Source organism: Sphaeramia orbicularis, chromosome 17 (genome assembly GCF_902148855.1).
Source record: "Sphaeramia orbicularis chromosome 17, fSphaOr1.1, whole genome shotgun sequence".
NCBI classification, from domain to species: Eukaryota; Metazoa; Chordata; class Actinopteri; order Kurtiformes; family Apogonidae; genus Sphaeramia; species Sphaeramia orbicularis.
This window is the reverse complement of record NC_043973.1, coordinates 5353853-5371489: the sequence shown is the minus strand read 5'-3', so window position 1 is coordinate 5371489 and position 17637 is coordinate 5353853. Positions and strand designations below refer to the sequence as shown.

General features: G+C 38.3%; 1 protein-coding gene and 1 long non-coding RNA gene across 2 annotated transcripts in view; one reads left to right on the top strand and one right to left on the bottom strand.

Moving 5' to 3' along the window:
• Positions 1-17637, top strand: part of LOC115436635 (E3 ubiquitin-protein ligase RNF31-like) — a 48826-nt gene that overhangs the window by 19282 nt on the left and 11907 nt on the right. The window contains exons 11-18 of the mRNA XM_030159532.1: positions 46-231; positions 5795-5962; positions 6333-6518; positions 7408-7614; positions 8223-8396; positions 14148-14246; positions 14925-15014; positions 16571-16685. Coding sequence (XP_030015392.1) covers positions 46-231; positions 5795-5962; positions 6333-6518; positions 7408-7614; positions 8223-8396; positions 14148-14246; positions 14925-15014; positions 16571-16685 — 1225 coding nt within the window. The remainder of the gene's footprint in view (positions 1-45; positions 232-5794; positions 5963-6332; positions 6519-7407; positions 7615-8222; positions 8397-14147; positions 14247-14924; positions 15015-16570; positions 16686-17637) is intronic.
• Positions 513-17637, bottom strand: LOC115436645 (uncharacterized). The gene is made up of 3 exons (XR_003937857.1): positions 17626-17637; positions 16325-16334; positions 513-639 (listed from the first exon to the last, which is right to left on the bottom strand). It is a non-coding gene; the product is annotated as an uncharacterized LOC115436645 (long non-coding RNA).

The following is a 17637-nucleotide window of genomic DNA, read 5'->3' as shown; positions in this document are numbered from 1 at the left end:
TGTACCCTCTGTAACTGAGGATCATTTTCTGTTTATGTTTGTCAGGATGGGGAGAAAAAAGGAGTCAGCCCAGAGGAGGTGTATACAAGCATGAAGGTAGCTAAGGAAAGCTGCATTATGCCCTGCACATGGTTGAAGACAGAGCTGCCCATGCTGTTGGTCCAAATCCAGATGCTGGTTGCGACATCTTCCCTTCAGTTTGCGGCTGACAAAACCACAGCAGTGCCCACAGTCAGTACTGTCAGTTTTTGTTTTTACAGCAAAAGTACAAATGATTACAGTGATAGGTGTAGATAGATGGTGATAGTTATTCACAACAGATGTACACTACCAGTCAAAAGTTTGGACTCACTTGGTGTTTCTTTATTTTCATGACTGTTTACATTGTAGATTCTCTCTGAAGGCATCAAAACTATGAATGAACACATATGGAATTATGTAGTTAAAAAAGTGTGACATAACTCAAAGCATGTTTTACATTTTAGATTCTTCAAAATAGACACATTTTGCTTTTATTACTGCTTTGCACATTCTTGGCATTCTCTCAATGAGCCTCATGAGGTAGTCACCTGAAATGTTTTCTAAAAGTCTTGAAGGAGTTCCCAGTGATGCTGAGTACTTGTTGGCCATCTGAGGTCCCTCTCATTCTCTATAAATGAGAAGGTGAATCCAAACTTTTGACTGGTAGTGTATCAGCTGTGTTACTGGCATTAATGAAATACCATATGGGTGGTCATGGCTCAGGAGGCGGAGTGGGTTGTCCAATAACTGGGGGGTTGGTGGTTCGAATCCCACTCTGTCCTAGTCATGTGCCTTTGTGTCCTTGGGCAAGACACTTTACCCACCTTGCCTCCAGTGTCACTCACACTGGTGTTTGAATGTTCCGTGGTCGTAGGAGAGGCCGTTCGGTGCAAATTGGCAGCTGTGGCTACAGATGTAGTTTACAACAACCAGTGAGTGAATGAATAATGGATCAATAATGTAAGGTGTTTTGAGTGCCTTGAACAGCTCTATAGAAATCCAAAAACACATCAATTGATATACCAGTAATTCTGTCCGTCCATCCGAAATTTTTGTCTTCCATTTCTTGACACCTGTTGGTTTTTGTGACATGCATGTTCTTCACCACTAGGAGAGGTGCAGTGCATAGTTTGATGTCGGAATTAAAATTTTTAGATTTTTTTTTACAATTTTTTTTTTTTTTAAATTTCAACTTTTCATTTTTTCATTTATTTATTTATTTAGACAGGGACATTGCACAATATACATTAACCTTAAACAGGAGAGATGTAGTGTGCCAGGTTGTTGCACTAGTGCAGTCATGGCCATCAAATTTCTCGAACACTATTCACCTGGTTATTTTCAAATTAGATACACATGCTCTTTACCACTGAATTAAAATTTTTGCATTGTTTTACAAATTTTTGAAAAGTTTTTGAAAAGACTGAAAAGTTAAAACTCAAAACTAATTTCTGGGTAGGCATTGTATCAATGAACAGGAGAGGCAAAGTGTTGTGTGACCGGGCTGTGGATACAAATGTAGTTTACCACCACCAGAGTGAGAGTGAATAAATAATGGATCAATGATATGAAGTGTTTTGGGTGCCTTGAAAAGTGCTATAGCCATCTAATCCATTGTTATTAGTAGTATTATACCAAAAAAAGGGGTGGGGGAGGATGACTGGATTGAGATTTTCTCCTCTGTTTTACTGTGGAAAAAACACGTAGTATAGTGCAGCCTTCTAAAACTTGCTGGTGATTTGACAAAATGAGTCAGCACATGTCACATGAGTCAGCAGGGTGGCATTGGTCAGTTCATACTGCTGCTCTAAAGTTCTCTACTCTGGTCTGAATTGGCCTTGAACCTTTTAATTTTAGTGCAGTTTAGTAAACTAAATCTGTAGTAGTACTACCCTTACATCTCTAATTTAACATAGGCATGTAATTCCAATTGTAAAATGTAAATAAACCTAGATTTGTAAATATTTTTCTCACATTAAAACAGAAAACACATGTTTAAAATGAGAAAATCTATCATTTTAAGGAAAAAATAAGGCTGTTTTGAATTTTATGGCAGCAATATGTCTTCAAAAAGTTGGGACGGGGTCAATAAATGACTGGAAAAGTAAGTGGTAGTAAAAAGAAACATTGTGCAAATAATCGGTAACATGTCCAGGTTCAACCCTCAAGTCAGACAAATTTACTCAAATGCCTGCTTTTAATTTGACTGCATATTACCTTTAAAAGTACTTATACTCCTCTCATATTTTGATGCCTTGTAAATGAACAGACAGTATTAGGTTATATTTTTTTATTATTAAAAATTGAACCAAAACAAAGGTGTCTTGAGATTAAAAGGGAAATAAACACGTGTGAAAGGTTCAGGCTTTTGGACCAGTGTGTGGTCCAGCTGGTCCAGGACAGCCGGTCTGGAACTCCATGGTCCCGGTCCCTTTTTCACTTTCCTATTGGAAAAGTAATACAAATGCTAAAATGAATAACAGAACACATGATGACAGATTCCTACCAGTGTGATGTGACATGTCAAATGTCTGACCTGGGCAGATGTAAACAGCAGTGGACGATAGACCAGAGCACAAACAGGTTCGGAAAAAGAGGCGAGTCCGTCCGGTCCATTTCAGGTGGAAATCACAAACATAAAGAATAAATCAGTGTTCAGCTCACAGCGACAACACAAATACATCCAGTTCTGTGATTTAGGTTTAGTGTTAGACTGTTGACCAGTTAGTATTAGGTTAACTGGACTTCACTTTGGACTAAACAGCTGATGCTGCTGACTACTGTTACAGCATGGAACCAACTAAACAGGGAATATTTCTGTGATATACATACCATTGGTTTGATCGACAGTTGGATCCACTGCGACCGTTGTGGTCATTTAGTTTCTTTTAATCCTGCATAAATTTCTTCGGGTTTTGTCGTATTTCTTTAGGCTTGTGTCTTATATTTGGCTCCGACAGCTTTTACTCGCTCGTTTCATGTCGGCGATTCAAAGTCCATCACTTGTTGTAGCTTCTCTTTTGGTCTATAGGCCCTTTCCCACCGCAGGAACTTTTGCAGGAACTTTCTGTATTACCCTGAACTTTCAAAGTTCCTGGTGCGTTTCCACCGAAAATTACCCTGGTAACTGATCCTCCCCCGGCCCCGAATTTACCCTGAAGAAGTTCCTGGTAGGGAGGTAGTACTTTCCAGATTACCAGGAACTTTAAGGGGTGGAGCTGTGTGCTACAGAATGCTGAGTGGTGGACTAGACTAGCAGCATTTCCGCATTCTGTTCAGCCGCCAATATTTAACTCATTTAATTTCCACAAGCTTTGTATTTTGATAATTCAGATTAGGCATTTTAGAGAGGCAGAGTCTCTCAGAAGGGAAGTTGGGCAGAGGTTCACCAATTTGCAAAAAACTGTGTGAATAATATTCCACAATGTAAAACCATAAAACAGTACCTAATCTAATCGAAAGACTCTGAGAATCTGGAGAAATCTCTGTACACAAGGGACTAGACTGAAAATCAGTATTTGATGCTCTTGATCTTTGGGGCTCTCAGGCAGCACTGCATCACAGCTAGGCATGATTCTGTTGTAGAAATCACTGCAGAGGCTTACCACCACTGCGCGAATTCATTGTCTCTGAACACAGTTTGCCATGCTATCAATAACTGCAGACTAAAGTTTATCATGCAAATAAGAAGCCTTATGTGAACATGATCCAGAAACAGCACCCTCTTCTCTGGGTCAAAGCTCATTTAAAATGAGCTGAGGTGAAGGTGAAAATGGGTCTTTTTTCAAATGAATCAAAAATTTTAAATTGTCTCTAAAAACCTTGGATGCCACATTTTCTGGACTAAAGAGGAGAGGGACCATCCATCTTGTTATCAGCACTGCTGTGGAGAATGCATTAGTGCTTATACAAGTAGCAGCTTGGATATCTGGAATGGCACAATCAGTGGTGGCAGGTATAGCATAGCATAGCATAGTACAGTATCGTATAGTGTGGTACGATATGCAGGATTTAGGGCAACATATGCTCCCAGTCAGAGAACATATTTTTCAAGGAATGCCTTGTATATTTCAACAAGACAATGCTAAACCACATACTGGGTCTTTTGCAACAACATGGTTTTGTATTAGAAGAGTCTTAAGTCCAAACCCTCACTAACAAAATATTTAGCGTATCATGAAATGCAAATTATGACAAAGAAAACCCATGGCCCCTCTTGAGCAGATAGAATTCTATGACAGACAATAATGGACCAAAATTCCTGTTCCAAAACTCCAGCCATTTAGATCCCAGAATAGACTGTTGTTGAAAAGAAAAGTTGATCCTACACATCGATAAACATGGCACTGTCCAAACTTTTTGGAAATGCCTTGTTAGCATCACATTCTTAAATCTCTTAAATCCTTAAATCTCTCCACTGGCTCCCTGTTCTATATCGTCTTCATTTCAAAATTCTTGTGCTAACTTTCCGGGCCCTACATGGCCAGGCCCCTGCATACATTGCTTCCCTGATCCAGCCCTACAGCTCGACTCGTAGCTTGAGGTCTTCAGGACAGCACCTGCTGATGGTTCCACGGACCTGTTTTAGCACACGCGGTGACAGGTCTTTTAAAGCTGTGGCACCACGTCTATGGAATGACCTGCCTCTACACCTACGGTCCATGGACTCTGTAGAGAGCTTTAAGAAACACCTCAAAACCCTCCTGTTCAAAAAGGCTTTTTAGTCTCCCACCTGACCCAGGACCACCACAGACTGATTACACTCTATGTATTCATCATAACATACTCCATGTGTCATCCCCCCCCCCCCCCAGTCTCTCTATATCTCTATCGCTCTCTCTTTTCTCCTCCTTTACTCTCTCTCTCTCTCTCTTTAACCCCAACTGGTCAAAGCAGACAGCCATCCTTCAGGAGTCTGGGTCTGCTCGAGGTTTCTGCTGTTAAAGGGAAGTTTTTCCTCGCCACTGTCACCAATCACAAGTGTTTGCTCCTGAAGGATTCTGTTGGGTCTCTGTAAACTTAATTTGATTCTGATTTGAATTGATAAAGCACTTTGTGACTCTGTCTGTGAAAAGTGCTCTATAAATAAAATTTACTTTACTTTACTTACTTACATTCATAATTACCTTATTTTCTTCTCAAAATGGTACATTTTCTCAGTTATTTTTATATGTCAACTATGTTCTATTGTGAATAAAATATGAGTATATGGGATTTGCAAATTATTAAATTCTGTTTTATTTCTATTTTACACAGCATTCCAATCTTTTTTGGAATTGGACTGTAACTTAAAACTTTTTGGGGAAGTTGAGAAATTGTGCATTAACATAGTAAATCTCACACACACATTGCTTGTGGCAGCTCAAACAGAAGAGCCACTGAGGTCCTGCACAGAAATAAATTAAGAGATATGGATATTTCTTGCTTTTCTCATGATTATTTTGAATAATGCCTCAGTTAAGGCTTAGCTACGATATACACCTTATACACCTTTATGGATGCATGAAATGTAGATTTGCTACATGTCTCATGTGCCGTCTCAGTGTCCTGCTTAGATCAAAAATTACTTTTTAGTGGTTATCCTATTTTTGGCACTGAAAAATTGCTCTTTATGAAAAGTATGATAAAAATGGTTGCCAACAAATTAACACTGGCCTGCTGTCGTGACCTTAACCAAAGCCTCCGGTCACACCTTTTACTTTACTTTTAATGGCTGTTGTTGACTCTCCTGTTTTCTTTGTGGTCTGTGTGTTCAATGATTCTTCTAATACAGCACAGGTCAGGTATAACTGCTGCTGAAGATGCTGGGAAAGATATGAAGCCTGCAGAAACAGAAAGCGGCGTCCAACTTTCCAGAGCAGAGGCCAAGCAAGCCTGGCTGACAGCAGGGGGTGACATTGAGAGAGCAACTAGACAAGCTCTGCGGGACAGACTCACCAAGGTGACCAATAACTCTAGAAACATTGTCAGAGCTACATATGCAAATAAATGCATCACTGAACACATCTCCATGTAAACTAATATTCCACTATTATTCTGATTTTGACAGACATCATGTTAATAGTATATTCTATTTGGATGTTAACTGATTTACACTGAAAGGAATATTTCCCACTATAGTATATGCCAGTATCATTCTTATTGAGGAGTCTTTGGATATGAACTTTTGCATACATATACTGGTCATTCAGAATATGTGTCTCATTGTGGATTTTACAAAAGATTTTACAAGACATTCTGAAACACAAGAAATTCTGGAACCACTTGGAACTGGTATTGTATTATATTTTTTCAGTTCTTTGTTTTCACAGGTAAAGGAGTTGTGTTCACTGGGCTTTTGTGATGAAGCTCACTGTCATGAGGTTCTGAGGCAGAGTGGTGGTCAGGTAAGAGGGGCTCTGGCACTCCTGCAGCGTCCCCTTTTGGAGCCTTTCCATGAGCGCATTTGGAGTGATAACCCTGAGCCTCCTCTAGATGTTCATCACCCTGACAAACAGGTGAGACAGAGCATTGGATGTCAACCACACTCGATGCAGTTTAAATTATCAGTTAATTGTGTAAAATCTCACCAAGTGAAATGACAGAAAACATTGGCCTGTGTGTTGGCAGGTGTCACTCTCCTGCTCTTCTCAGTGGCTCAACAGAGAGGAATGTGGAGTAATTTGATTTTATTTAAAAGGCTCCCAAAGTATCGACCAAAGTTCTGAGCAATGTCATTTGTCATTGAAAACATATCTGCTGTTGTTGTAGTTTGGATTATTTGTCTGTGTAACAGTTCCCTCTCTTCCTTAATTAGGTGGAAAGGCAAAGGCTGTTTTTTAACACTGAGTGATAAATATTGGAATAGAATAGAATAGAATAGAATAGAATAGAATAGAATAGAATAGAATAGAATAGAATAGAATAGAATAGAATAGAATAGAATAGATCTTTATTGTTGCTGTTACAGGAACAATGAAAATCAGTTTACCAGCTCTGTTTCTTGTTTAGCAGAAAAAACACTTAAAGTGCAAAGAGACTGTGTTGATAGTATATTATAATTTGTTCTCTTTTTTCAATAATGTAATAACTGACTTATTCTTTTCTATGAACTGTATACATCAGCTGATTAGCCAAGTCATATAAAATTGGGGTAGGACAATATAAACTCGGCTTCTTTCTATTCCATTTCAGACATAAAGTGTTGTTAAAGAGCCACAATGAAATAGTTGTACATTGTGTGACATTTTTTCTTCTTTTTTTTGTTCATTTATTGCCTTCAATATTCTGAAGTGTTCTGTTTAAATTTGTAATTTTTCTTTGCCTTTTGTTCACCGTTATATTTCATTCTTACTTATGTTCGAAATAAAGTTTTTCATCATCATTCATAATGTCTCTCACTTCCAGCACATATGTAGGAGATTACTGGCAGTGTATGGTCTTCCCAGCTGGGGCCGCTGTGAGCTGGCACTTTCACTGCTGTTAGAGCACAGTGCTCCCTATTCCTTGGAGGATGTGGTGCAGGCTGTGCAAGAGTCCCACGACAGAGAGTTCATCAAGAGAGTGCTCGCTAAAGAATGTCCTATTTGCCTCTCCATCTTCCCCCATAGTAAGGTACTGTGAGCACCCGCCGTACTGTCTAATCCCACTCATTCCTTGACTCCAGCCATCCTCATTGCCTACTGTACTGACAACCTGTCATTCATGGTTCATACCAATAAAAAAAAAAATCTTATTTAGACATATTTAGATAAAATTTGTCATACAAGTGTTTGGCAGTGTGTTAGAAATTATCTCCTCTCATGCCTGAAAAATCACATCACATGAATGATGGGAGGTGCTTATAATGTAAGAATATCAAGAATGAATAACGGCTGTGGATGTAGCTAGTCATGTATTTAATCTAAATCTGAATCCATATCAAATTAAAAGGTGGTATCTATTTTGTCTTTTTTTTTTCTTTCAGAAAGGCTTTTGGTTAATCAGAGATGAATACATAGACTGCATTCACTCTGTCAACTTTAATGGTCAAGTGTGATTTATTACTCAGATAAGAGATTTATGCTTTGTCTGTTGACATTATTCTTGGACAAAATTGTTCCCACAACTCTTTGCTTTTATGTTTTGACCCCAGAGTTTCTAAACTTGAGACAAAATATGTATATATATATAATATAATATATGTGTTCTTATGTGTTGTTCCTCTTTCTCATCTGTCTCAGATGCAGTCTCTGACATCATGCCAGTGTTCTGTGTGCTGTGGGTGTTTTCAGCAGCACTTCACTGTTGCCATAAGAGACAAACACATCAGAGACATGGTGTGCCCAGTCTGCTGGGAGCCCGACATCAATGACCCTGAACACCTTAACAGCTACTTCTCAACCCTGGATATTCAGGTAGGGAGTCAGAAGAACACATGAAGGAGACAACTTCTCTGCAATACTAAATAATCCTAGTATTTATAGAACCATATTTCTGCTCACTCAGTGACACATTGGGCCTCATGGAAGAGCCACATGTTGCACCTTAAATGCCACATATGAGCGGTCGAAAATAACTTGTTGCATTAACCATTTTTTCTGTATTTTTAATTAATTTTCAGGTACAAATGTAATTTAGAAGTCCAGACCTGTAGTAGAAATTGTGTGTAATTAGTTTGCTGTAATTCAGTGAGCAGTTTTTCATAAATATTGTATATGTAATTATTTTGTATGAAATTTGAGTTTGAATTTGTCAACACTCTGTCTGAACCAGCTGGTTGCACAGGTAGCATTTTATTCATATACATTACATCTAACAAAATGTAAGAAAAAGTTTAGTTGGAAATGTGCACAAGGTGCAGTGTCTCACATTTTGATTTTTTTTTTTTTTTCAATTATCTTTATTAGATTTTATTACATTTTTTTTTTACAACAAATGGCTCAGTACAACACCCGGTCTATAAGAAAATTAAAATAAAAAAAAATAAAAAAAAATAAAAGGTATACTAATCCAAGATAAAGCAATTAGTCCACAGTCTGGAGTTATAGTGAAAATAAAACAAAGATCAGACAATCAAGCAGTGACAGGTGAGATCAGTAGTGATCTAATTGTAAACAGGCACCAAAGATTTTCAGTCATTTATGAGGTCTGAAAGCACAGAAGTGACTGATGAGTTTGTGAAACGGAGGTATGGAGTCCAAATTTTCATAAACTGTTCCTTTGAAGAATGAAGTAAACAGGTCAAATAGTCCATAGGAATGCATTCCATAAGGATTTTATGCCAAGTCGTTTTAGTGGGAGGTTTGTCATTTATCCAAGACATGAAAATATTTTTCCTTGCAGCATATGCGAGGATATCATACAGTCTTTTCAAGCTGATGTCGATAATGTCCCCACTTGGACGTCCCAAGAGTAGAGATAAAGGGTCCAGTTTCAAAGACACTCTGAGAATCTTTTCCATATCTTGTAAAATATCTACCCAGTAGGATTGAATTTGTAGACATGACCAGACACAGTGTATATAGGTTCCTACAGTAGACCTGCACTTCAAACACAGAGGTGAAAGTTGGTTATTCATCTGGTGTCTTTTATCCGGGGAAATTTGCACACGGTGCAGAATTTTGAATTGCAACAGCCTTGCACGGTTACATACCGAGATTTTTTTTGTATGGTTCCAGATTGTGTCCCATTCCTCTTTACTGATGTCTACACCAAGGTCATTTTGCCACACCTGTGCTACACTATGAGTGTTTATGTTCAACCCATTGGTCTGATTCAACACATTATAGAAACGGGATATGGTTTTCTTGACTGGGCCCTGGAGAAGTAACTGCTCCACTGATGATATTGTGCTATTAGTACTGAAAGTAGTTTTTTTAGTTATGAAGTCACGAATCTGAAGATATCTGAAAAAGTGATGTTTAGGAAGATTGTATTTCTTTTGTATTTGTTCAAAGGATAGCAAGTTAGAACCTTTATATAAATCATGCATTTTCTTTATCCCCTTAAGTGTCCAAACATTGTATCCTTCATCCAATAAGCCTGGAGGAAAATAAGGGTTACCTTGAATCGGGATTAGCATAGAGGTTAAATTGGATCTTCCCTCATATTTTCGTGTCATGAACCATGCCTTTAATGTATTACAGATTATAGGGTTATTGTTACAAAGACTCCTGGCTGATTTTAAATCCTTACAAGACAGAAGACCCAATAAGCAGCCAGTTGTTTTAGACTTCTCCAGACCCAACCATACAGAGGTAGGGTCATCCTTGAGCCATTCTGATACAAATCATAATTGGGCTGCCAGTTGATACCATTTAATATTAGGAACATCCAAACCTCCATCTGAGCTAGAGAGTTGCAGTTTTGATATTTTAGACCTTGGTTTTCTTTTGTTCCATATAAAATCACTTAACCAGCTATTGAGTAATTTTTGCACCTTATTTGATATAAGCAAAGGAATCATTTGCAGGGGGTATAGCAATTTTGACATAACACTCATCTTAATTATAGAAATTCTCCCAAGCAAAGAGAGGGGAAGTGAAGCCCATCTTTCTAGGTCTTTCTTAATAGTTTCTAGGAGAGGGTTAAAGTTCGCTTTGAACATTTGATGAAACATTGGGGTGATATGAATACCCAAATATACAAAACCTGATAACGACCAACGGAATGGGAAAGGCGTTAGGGAGCTGATATTGTCTCTGAGGCTTCCCAGAGGCATAGCTAAAGATTTAGAGAAGTTAATTTTATAACCTGAGGAAGTTCCAAAGTGGGTTATTACATTAACAATATGTGGAACAGAGATGAGAGGTTCTGATATATATAATAAAATATCGTCAGCATAAAGGGAAATTTTATGTTGCACTTCCCCTATAACAATACCCTTAATTGCTCACATTTTGATTTTTAAGTGAATGTAAATGGTGGTGATGGAGGCCAAACTTGTATCTTTATTGCGGAACCAGTGGGCAGTACAGAAACACACATTCACTTGTAGCAGTTTTTTTCTAACAGACATACACCCAGCCCTAGAACTGCAATGGTCATGTACCTCTCTTACACACCAGCAATATGCACAATTCTTGTATGCAGTGGCGGGCTGTGCATTTGGTACCTGGGCCTTCAGTGGATACTTATTTGACTTAATCCACCTCTTAATATCACCACTATGATGTCACAACTATAGAAACCATTAATACTATACAAAAAATGCAAAATAACAAGGCATGGCATTACAGAGGGAGAGAGAGATACATTTGGCATTTTGAGGCTGAATATCATTATTACTAAAGCAAGAAACCAGTTAAGACAACTCCATACCTCTACAACCACAACAGTGCCATGTCAATCATCTGGAGTAGTTCAGAAGAAGTACTTATCTAATAACATGACAAAAACATAAAACATTTAAATAAAAACAAACATCGTCAGCGACACAGTAGTGCAGTGGATAGCACTGTCACCTCACAACAAGAAGGTCCTGGGTTCAGTTCCAACCAGGGACATTTCTGTGTGGAGTTTGCATGTTCTCCCCATGTCTGCGTATCTCTCCAGTGTTATTCCGGCTTTCTCCCTCCACCCAAAGTCAAAAATTCCAAATTGGTCAACCTAAAATTGCCCATAGGTGTGAATGTGAGAGTGATTGGTTGTTCTTCTCTATATGCCAGCCCAGCGATGAACTGGCGACTCGTACAGGATGTACCCCGCCTTCGCCCATAGGTAGCTGGGTTAGGCTCGAGCACCCCCTGCAACCCTAGTGAGGATAAAGCTGTTTAGAAGATGACTGACTCACCAGATATGCTCATTATTTATATACAAGATCCAACCTCCTTTCTTTGTGCAGGAAAACTTCAATGACTCTGTCATAGAGGTGATCTGAGCATTTCAGTTCCACCATTAAGTCCTTTTTTATGGCCATGGAGGCCAAGGCTGCGAGTTGCCTCTGTCCAGTCGTATTCCTGCAGTAAGTTTCTATTCTCATGAGGGAAGAGAATGTCCGCTTGACCAGTTAGCTAGCGTTGGGGTTGGCTGACTTCCTTTCACGATGTCCAGCTTTTCTGGAAAAGACCACCTAGAAAATGGATTTTTAAGTATGTCTTAGACCAAATAACTTTTCTCTCCTCCTGTCAGCCATTCAGGGCAAAAAAAATCTACCTCAAATGTATTAATAGTTTATTTCAATTCAATTTAAATTAGCTTTATTGGCATGAATCAAAAAGAATATTGCCAAAGCTATATCAAATAATTGTTTTGCTCTTATCATCCAATCAGAGGGAGGATATTGTGGGCCAGCTAGCTGGTCCTGTAAGGTGAAATTGAAATCTGATTGGTTAAAGAAACAGTTCCAGTGCTATACAGTTTAAGTTACATCGGCCAGCAATACTGATTCTGAAGCCCCTGGGCAGATTAGATTAACCCTGGCAGCACATAGAGACTGAAATCTGATTGGACAAAATATCCACATACACATGCTGGAGGCAGTGCAGGCAAGAGAAATGTTAAGAAGTTGAAGAGAACAGTCTATTGGGAATACATTAATGCAATTTTATGTAACATATATTAGAATTTAGGTTGTAAATGTCAGTTAGTATTCCTGATAGTCTTTAGGCCAGCAGAGAAGGCCTTGCTGGCCCTGATGGCCCTCCACTGGTTGTATGAATAAAAGTGCCAGCTATTTTACAGACTTGCTGCTGCCTTGATTTTGAGACACTCAGCAAAATAGTGATTCTTAAACAGATCAGTTTAAATGAAATCAAAGAGTTCCAAAACATGAATGGAATTTTGTCAGTCACAAATCTAAGGCATTGGGTATATCATGGATTATAGTGAGGACAATTATCAACCAGCAGAGAAAATACAACACCTCCCATTGCCTTATCGACACCTCTGGTTTCAGGCATGTTCAACTAGGAGAAGACCCCAGGGCAGACCCAAGACATGCTGGAGGGATTTTATCTCTCAGCTGGCCAGGGATTGCCTTAGGATCCCCCTGGAAGAACTCAAGGAGGTGGTCAGGGGGAGGGAAGTCTGGGCTTCTCAACTTTGGTGACTGTATTTTGTATCTAATAATAATACATCTTATTGTAGTGCACTTTTCATTAAAATACAAATCTCAAAGAGCTACAAGGTTAAGAAAGCATAAAAACACACAAAAAGAAAACATAATTAAATAGGGAGCAGTTACGTAAAAGCTTTCTTGGAGAGTTAAGTCTTCAATCCCTTCTTAAATGCATCCAGAGCCTGTGGGGCCTTCAGATGGAAGATAGTTCCACAGGTGGGGGGTGGCTGCGCAGAAAGCTTGATCTCCCATAGTTCTGAGTTTAGTTCTGGGGGTATGGAAGAAGTTGCTGTTTTTAGAATGGAGATTATGGGATGTGGTTTGCTGAATGATGAGCTCATTGAGGTAGACTGGAGTGTTACCATAGAAGCACTGGTGTGTTAGGGAAGCTATTTTATACTCTGGAGGAGATGGGCAGCCAGTGAAGGGATGGAGGATGGGTGTGATATGCTTGTGTTTACACACTCTCATTAGGATCCTGGCAGTGCTGTTTTGTATGTGCTGGAGCTTTGGAACACTCTTGTCAGGTTTTCCAATGAAAATGCGTTGCAGTAATTCAGGCTGGAGGAGACAAAGGCATGGATGATTTTTTCTGCATCAGATAGGGTGAGTGTGGCAATGTATTTGAGGTGATAAAAAGATGATTTACACAGATGTTTAATGGGATGAAAGTGGAATGTCCTGTCCGGAAAAGGTAATGGTGTTTATTGGACAATGACTGGACCTGATGTGGGGTGCAGACAAATATGGCTTTACTTTCGGAGCTGTCTATTGGAGGACATTTTGGCTAATCAGTGTCTTTATCACCTCTGGGCAGGTGGTGAGGGTGAACAGTGGTAATGATTGTAATGAAGTTGTTACTGTAGCACTGTAGAGTAAGTTGAATTGGTCTTGATGTTGAGCTCTGTGTTATCAGCATAGTAATGGAAAGAGATTCCATGCTGGCTGAATACATGACCAAGAATGGATCCTTGAGGAACACCACAGGTGATGGGGAGTGACCAAGCTAGCGTATTCTGTCCTCTATCTCTATTCTTGTGACAGTGACAAATATTAAAATTACATAAAGTTTAAGCTGTTAAAATAAAGTATGAATGTTGTTTTTCAGCTACGAGAATGTTTGGAGCCAGAAGTCTATGAGCTTTTTCACAAGAAGCTGACAGAGCAGGCACTCATTAAGGACCCCAAGTTCTTGTGGTGCTGTCATGTGAGTTCATCATGAACCATTCATGAAGCATGTTTAAAAAAACACAACCCTTTATAAAATGGTGCAAATAATGAAGTAGTTACAGTTGAGGTTGAGAAACACACCTGACATTTTTATTTCAACTTTGTAAATTCTTCTTTAGCTTTTCTCTCTACTAAAATTTTGAAAATGATGTAAATGATACTTGAATTTGATATAAATTAAATTAATTATGTTGAAATGAAATATTGAATTGTGAAAAACTGAATGCATTTTACCAACATGTAAGCAAGCTTCCCTCTTAAATACTCGGTAACTACTGTTTTTGGTGTGTGATTATACCCAATATTGTCTCGTTGTACATCAGGAAGAAGTAGTGGTCAAATGGTCATGTTATAATGGACTACTTGCCACTATATACATGAAATTTGATGGATTGATTGAATTCATGTGTTCAGCTTTAGATATTATGTACTAATCATTACCTCATCATTTATTAATATGGTGTCTCCCAGTGTGTTCTCAAGTAACTGCTCTATGGTCCTCAGTAAGGACTTCATCAGGGTGAAAAACTGTTAGGTCACTTCTCATTTGTTCATTTCTGCTTTAACTACAATATTTTAAATGACTCAGTTAAATATTGAGTGCAGAAAGCTTTTATTAACTTGAATAACTCATCTCCTGCCCTTGACTTTTCAGTGCTCCTATGGTTTTATCTATGATGGAGACCAGCTGAAGGTTACCTGTTTTCAGTGTCGGAACAGTTTTTGTGCTCAGTGCAAAAAGCCTGTAAGTATAATGTTGATGTTCTCCATTCACTCTCTTTTTTTCCCTCTTCTCCCTTCCCAATTTGTGCCTCTTACCTTAAGTTTCTTTTCTGACAGGTGTTTTGGTCTGGTAAGAACTTTGTTTTGCATTTCTTGTTTTGTAGCCAGTGCTCAAAGTGGGCCAGCACTTACTTGTTTTCCTTAACATTACCCTTAAGTGTACCATGATTTTTTCTTTTGTAGCAACACTTCTCATAAGGTGCTGGTATTCTCTAAGTGGTTTTCTTGTATTTCTCAGTAACAATAACAGGTGTTTTTTGGATCAAACAGCATTTCTTTAGTGAAGCTCTTTTTTTTAGCTCACCAGCCGATAGATCATGAGCTATTATGAAGGCGCCGTGCCCAGCATCGTCTTTGTTGCTGTCTTTGTCATCTTTGTTTTCTTTCTTCAAACTTCTTCTCTGACAAAACTGTTCATCAGATTTATTTCAAATTTTAAATGTAGCTTCCTTGGAACAATATCTACAAAGTTTCTTCACAGTTTTGAGAAATTCAGATTTTAAAATTTTTGACAAATTTTTTCAGTATTAAAAATTTGCCTTTACTTATAATGGGCCATATTTTAATGGCTTATAACATGTAAATGGTTAGAGATATCAATATAATTCATACTGAGCACTGACAGAAAGTCATATATGGACTTTCATTTAATTTGTTGAGTTATCCGCCAGTGAAAGTACCGCCCACTTCTGTTGGGAGATTGAACTCCTACATCAAGACCTCGGACTCAAACATTGCGGCAGAAATTGACAACCTCACAAAGTCAACTTGGTATTGAGTCTTGATAGAACATGCTGGTGAGATACAGGGACATTGGTCCTATTTTTGATGAGGTAGCACAGTTTTGTCCTCACATATTACATTTTTAGGAGCATTTGTGACACTGATCTTTCAGCTGTGGGCTGACAAAAAATGCATGTACAGATACGTGGGTGGTGACTTGGTCAGGACATCTCCAAATCTGCTACTCATATTGGTGTACATATTTTAGTGTATATTACTAAAAGTAGTCTGAAGAAGTACAACCAGATTTCAGTGCAACTGAGTATCTGTGGGATGTGCTGGACAAACATATTCAGTCCATGGCAACTAACATAATTTAGGAGGAACTGCTGCTAACATCTTGGTGCCAGACTTCACTGCATATCTTCAGAGATCTTGTGAAGCCCCAGCCTTGGGTCAAAACTGTTTTAGCAGCAAAAATGGGGACCTAAGCAATATTAGGCAGATGGTTATAATGTTATGTTTCAACAAATGCTCAGTTTCTGTAACACCTAATGTACTTATTGTTTTGGAGATGCTCTGGTGGAGTTAACAGGTTATTCCTCTGAAACTGATGAGAGGACAAGTTGAAAACTGGCCTCAGCCCAGTTTTCCAAAAGATACATCCAGTCTCAAGTATCATGTGGGGAAATATGAAAAGAAGTGTGTCAGTTTAAGATTTGGCTGTGAACATTGGTCTGCAGGGATACATGGATGGAACTAATTTGAGTACATGTTTATATCATTTATTTGCAGTGGGAGTCTCAGCATGCGGGTCTATCTTGTGAGCAATACCAGTCATGGAAGAGAGAAAATGATCCAGAGTATCAGAAACAGGGCCTCGCTGGATACCTACGAGACAATGGCATTAGTGAGTTCACACTCACCCACACACACTTCCACAGTTCTGTTTTATAGTAGCAATTGCACAGGGTAATGCATAATTGTAGTTAGACTTCAAAAATCAAATCAAAACAGCAATATGTTACCAGCTGATACCAGTATTTTTTCCACCTTACATTCTTTTTATGAAAGCATAATCAAAATGACTAATGAACAAGCCTGCAGCATGCCATAGATCCACTGCTCCATAAACTGGATTTGAATTTAACTGGAAAAAGCTTGAAACATCTGAACGTGTATCAAACTTGAGACTGTCCCATTCTCCTGAAGTTTTTTCTGTTTACAATAATAAATATCCACAGAGTTATCCATCTGTTGCAGGTTGGTGGAGCCATGGTTGTGTTTATAGATACATGTATGGTGCTTCCTTGCTGTTTTATTTGTTAACTTGAAATATGCAAAAAGAAAATGTTTTTGTTACTGAGGTAAATTGCTTTTTGGATGGCAAAGATATAAGCATTCTGTGATGTTTTTAATCCTTTTCAGGCTTATTGACCATTAATAAAGTCGCTGCAGTGGCGGATGAAAATGGTTAAATTTGTATTTCACTGCTTTCTTTGAAAAGTCTAGTAAAATTTGTGATACATTTAGTTGCAAATCTTAAGACTTAAATCTGATTGAAGTTATGTTTTCCCATCAAAATTCTGAATCTTAATATATGTAATGAGCATTAAGTGAGATTCCTACCCCTCTGATGCTATGATGACATTAAATTTTTATCTGTTGATTGTCACACAACTTATTTTATTTTATTTTATTTTACCAGGCAAGAAATTTAGAACAGTTTATTTACAATACAGATATTTGTGTAACTCCCCAATATCTAAAGCTAAATTTTGCCACTGCTACTGACAATGATATCAATAGTAAATACTGATGAAGTAAACGTGTTATTTACATTACATTACATTAAAATTAGA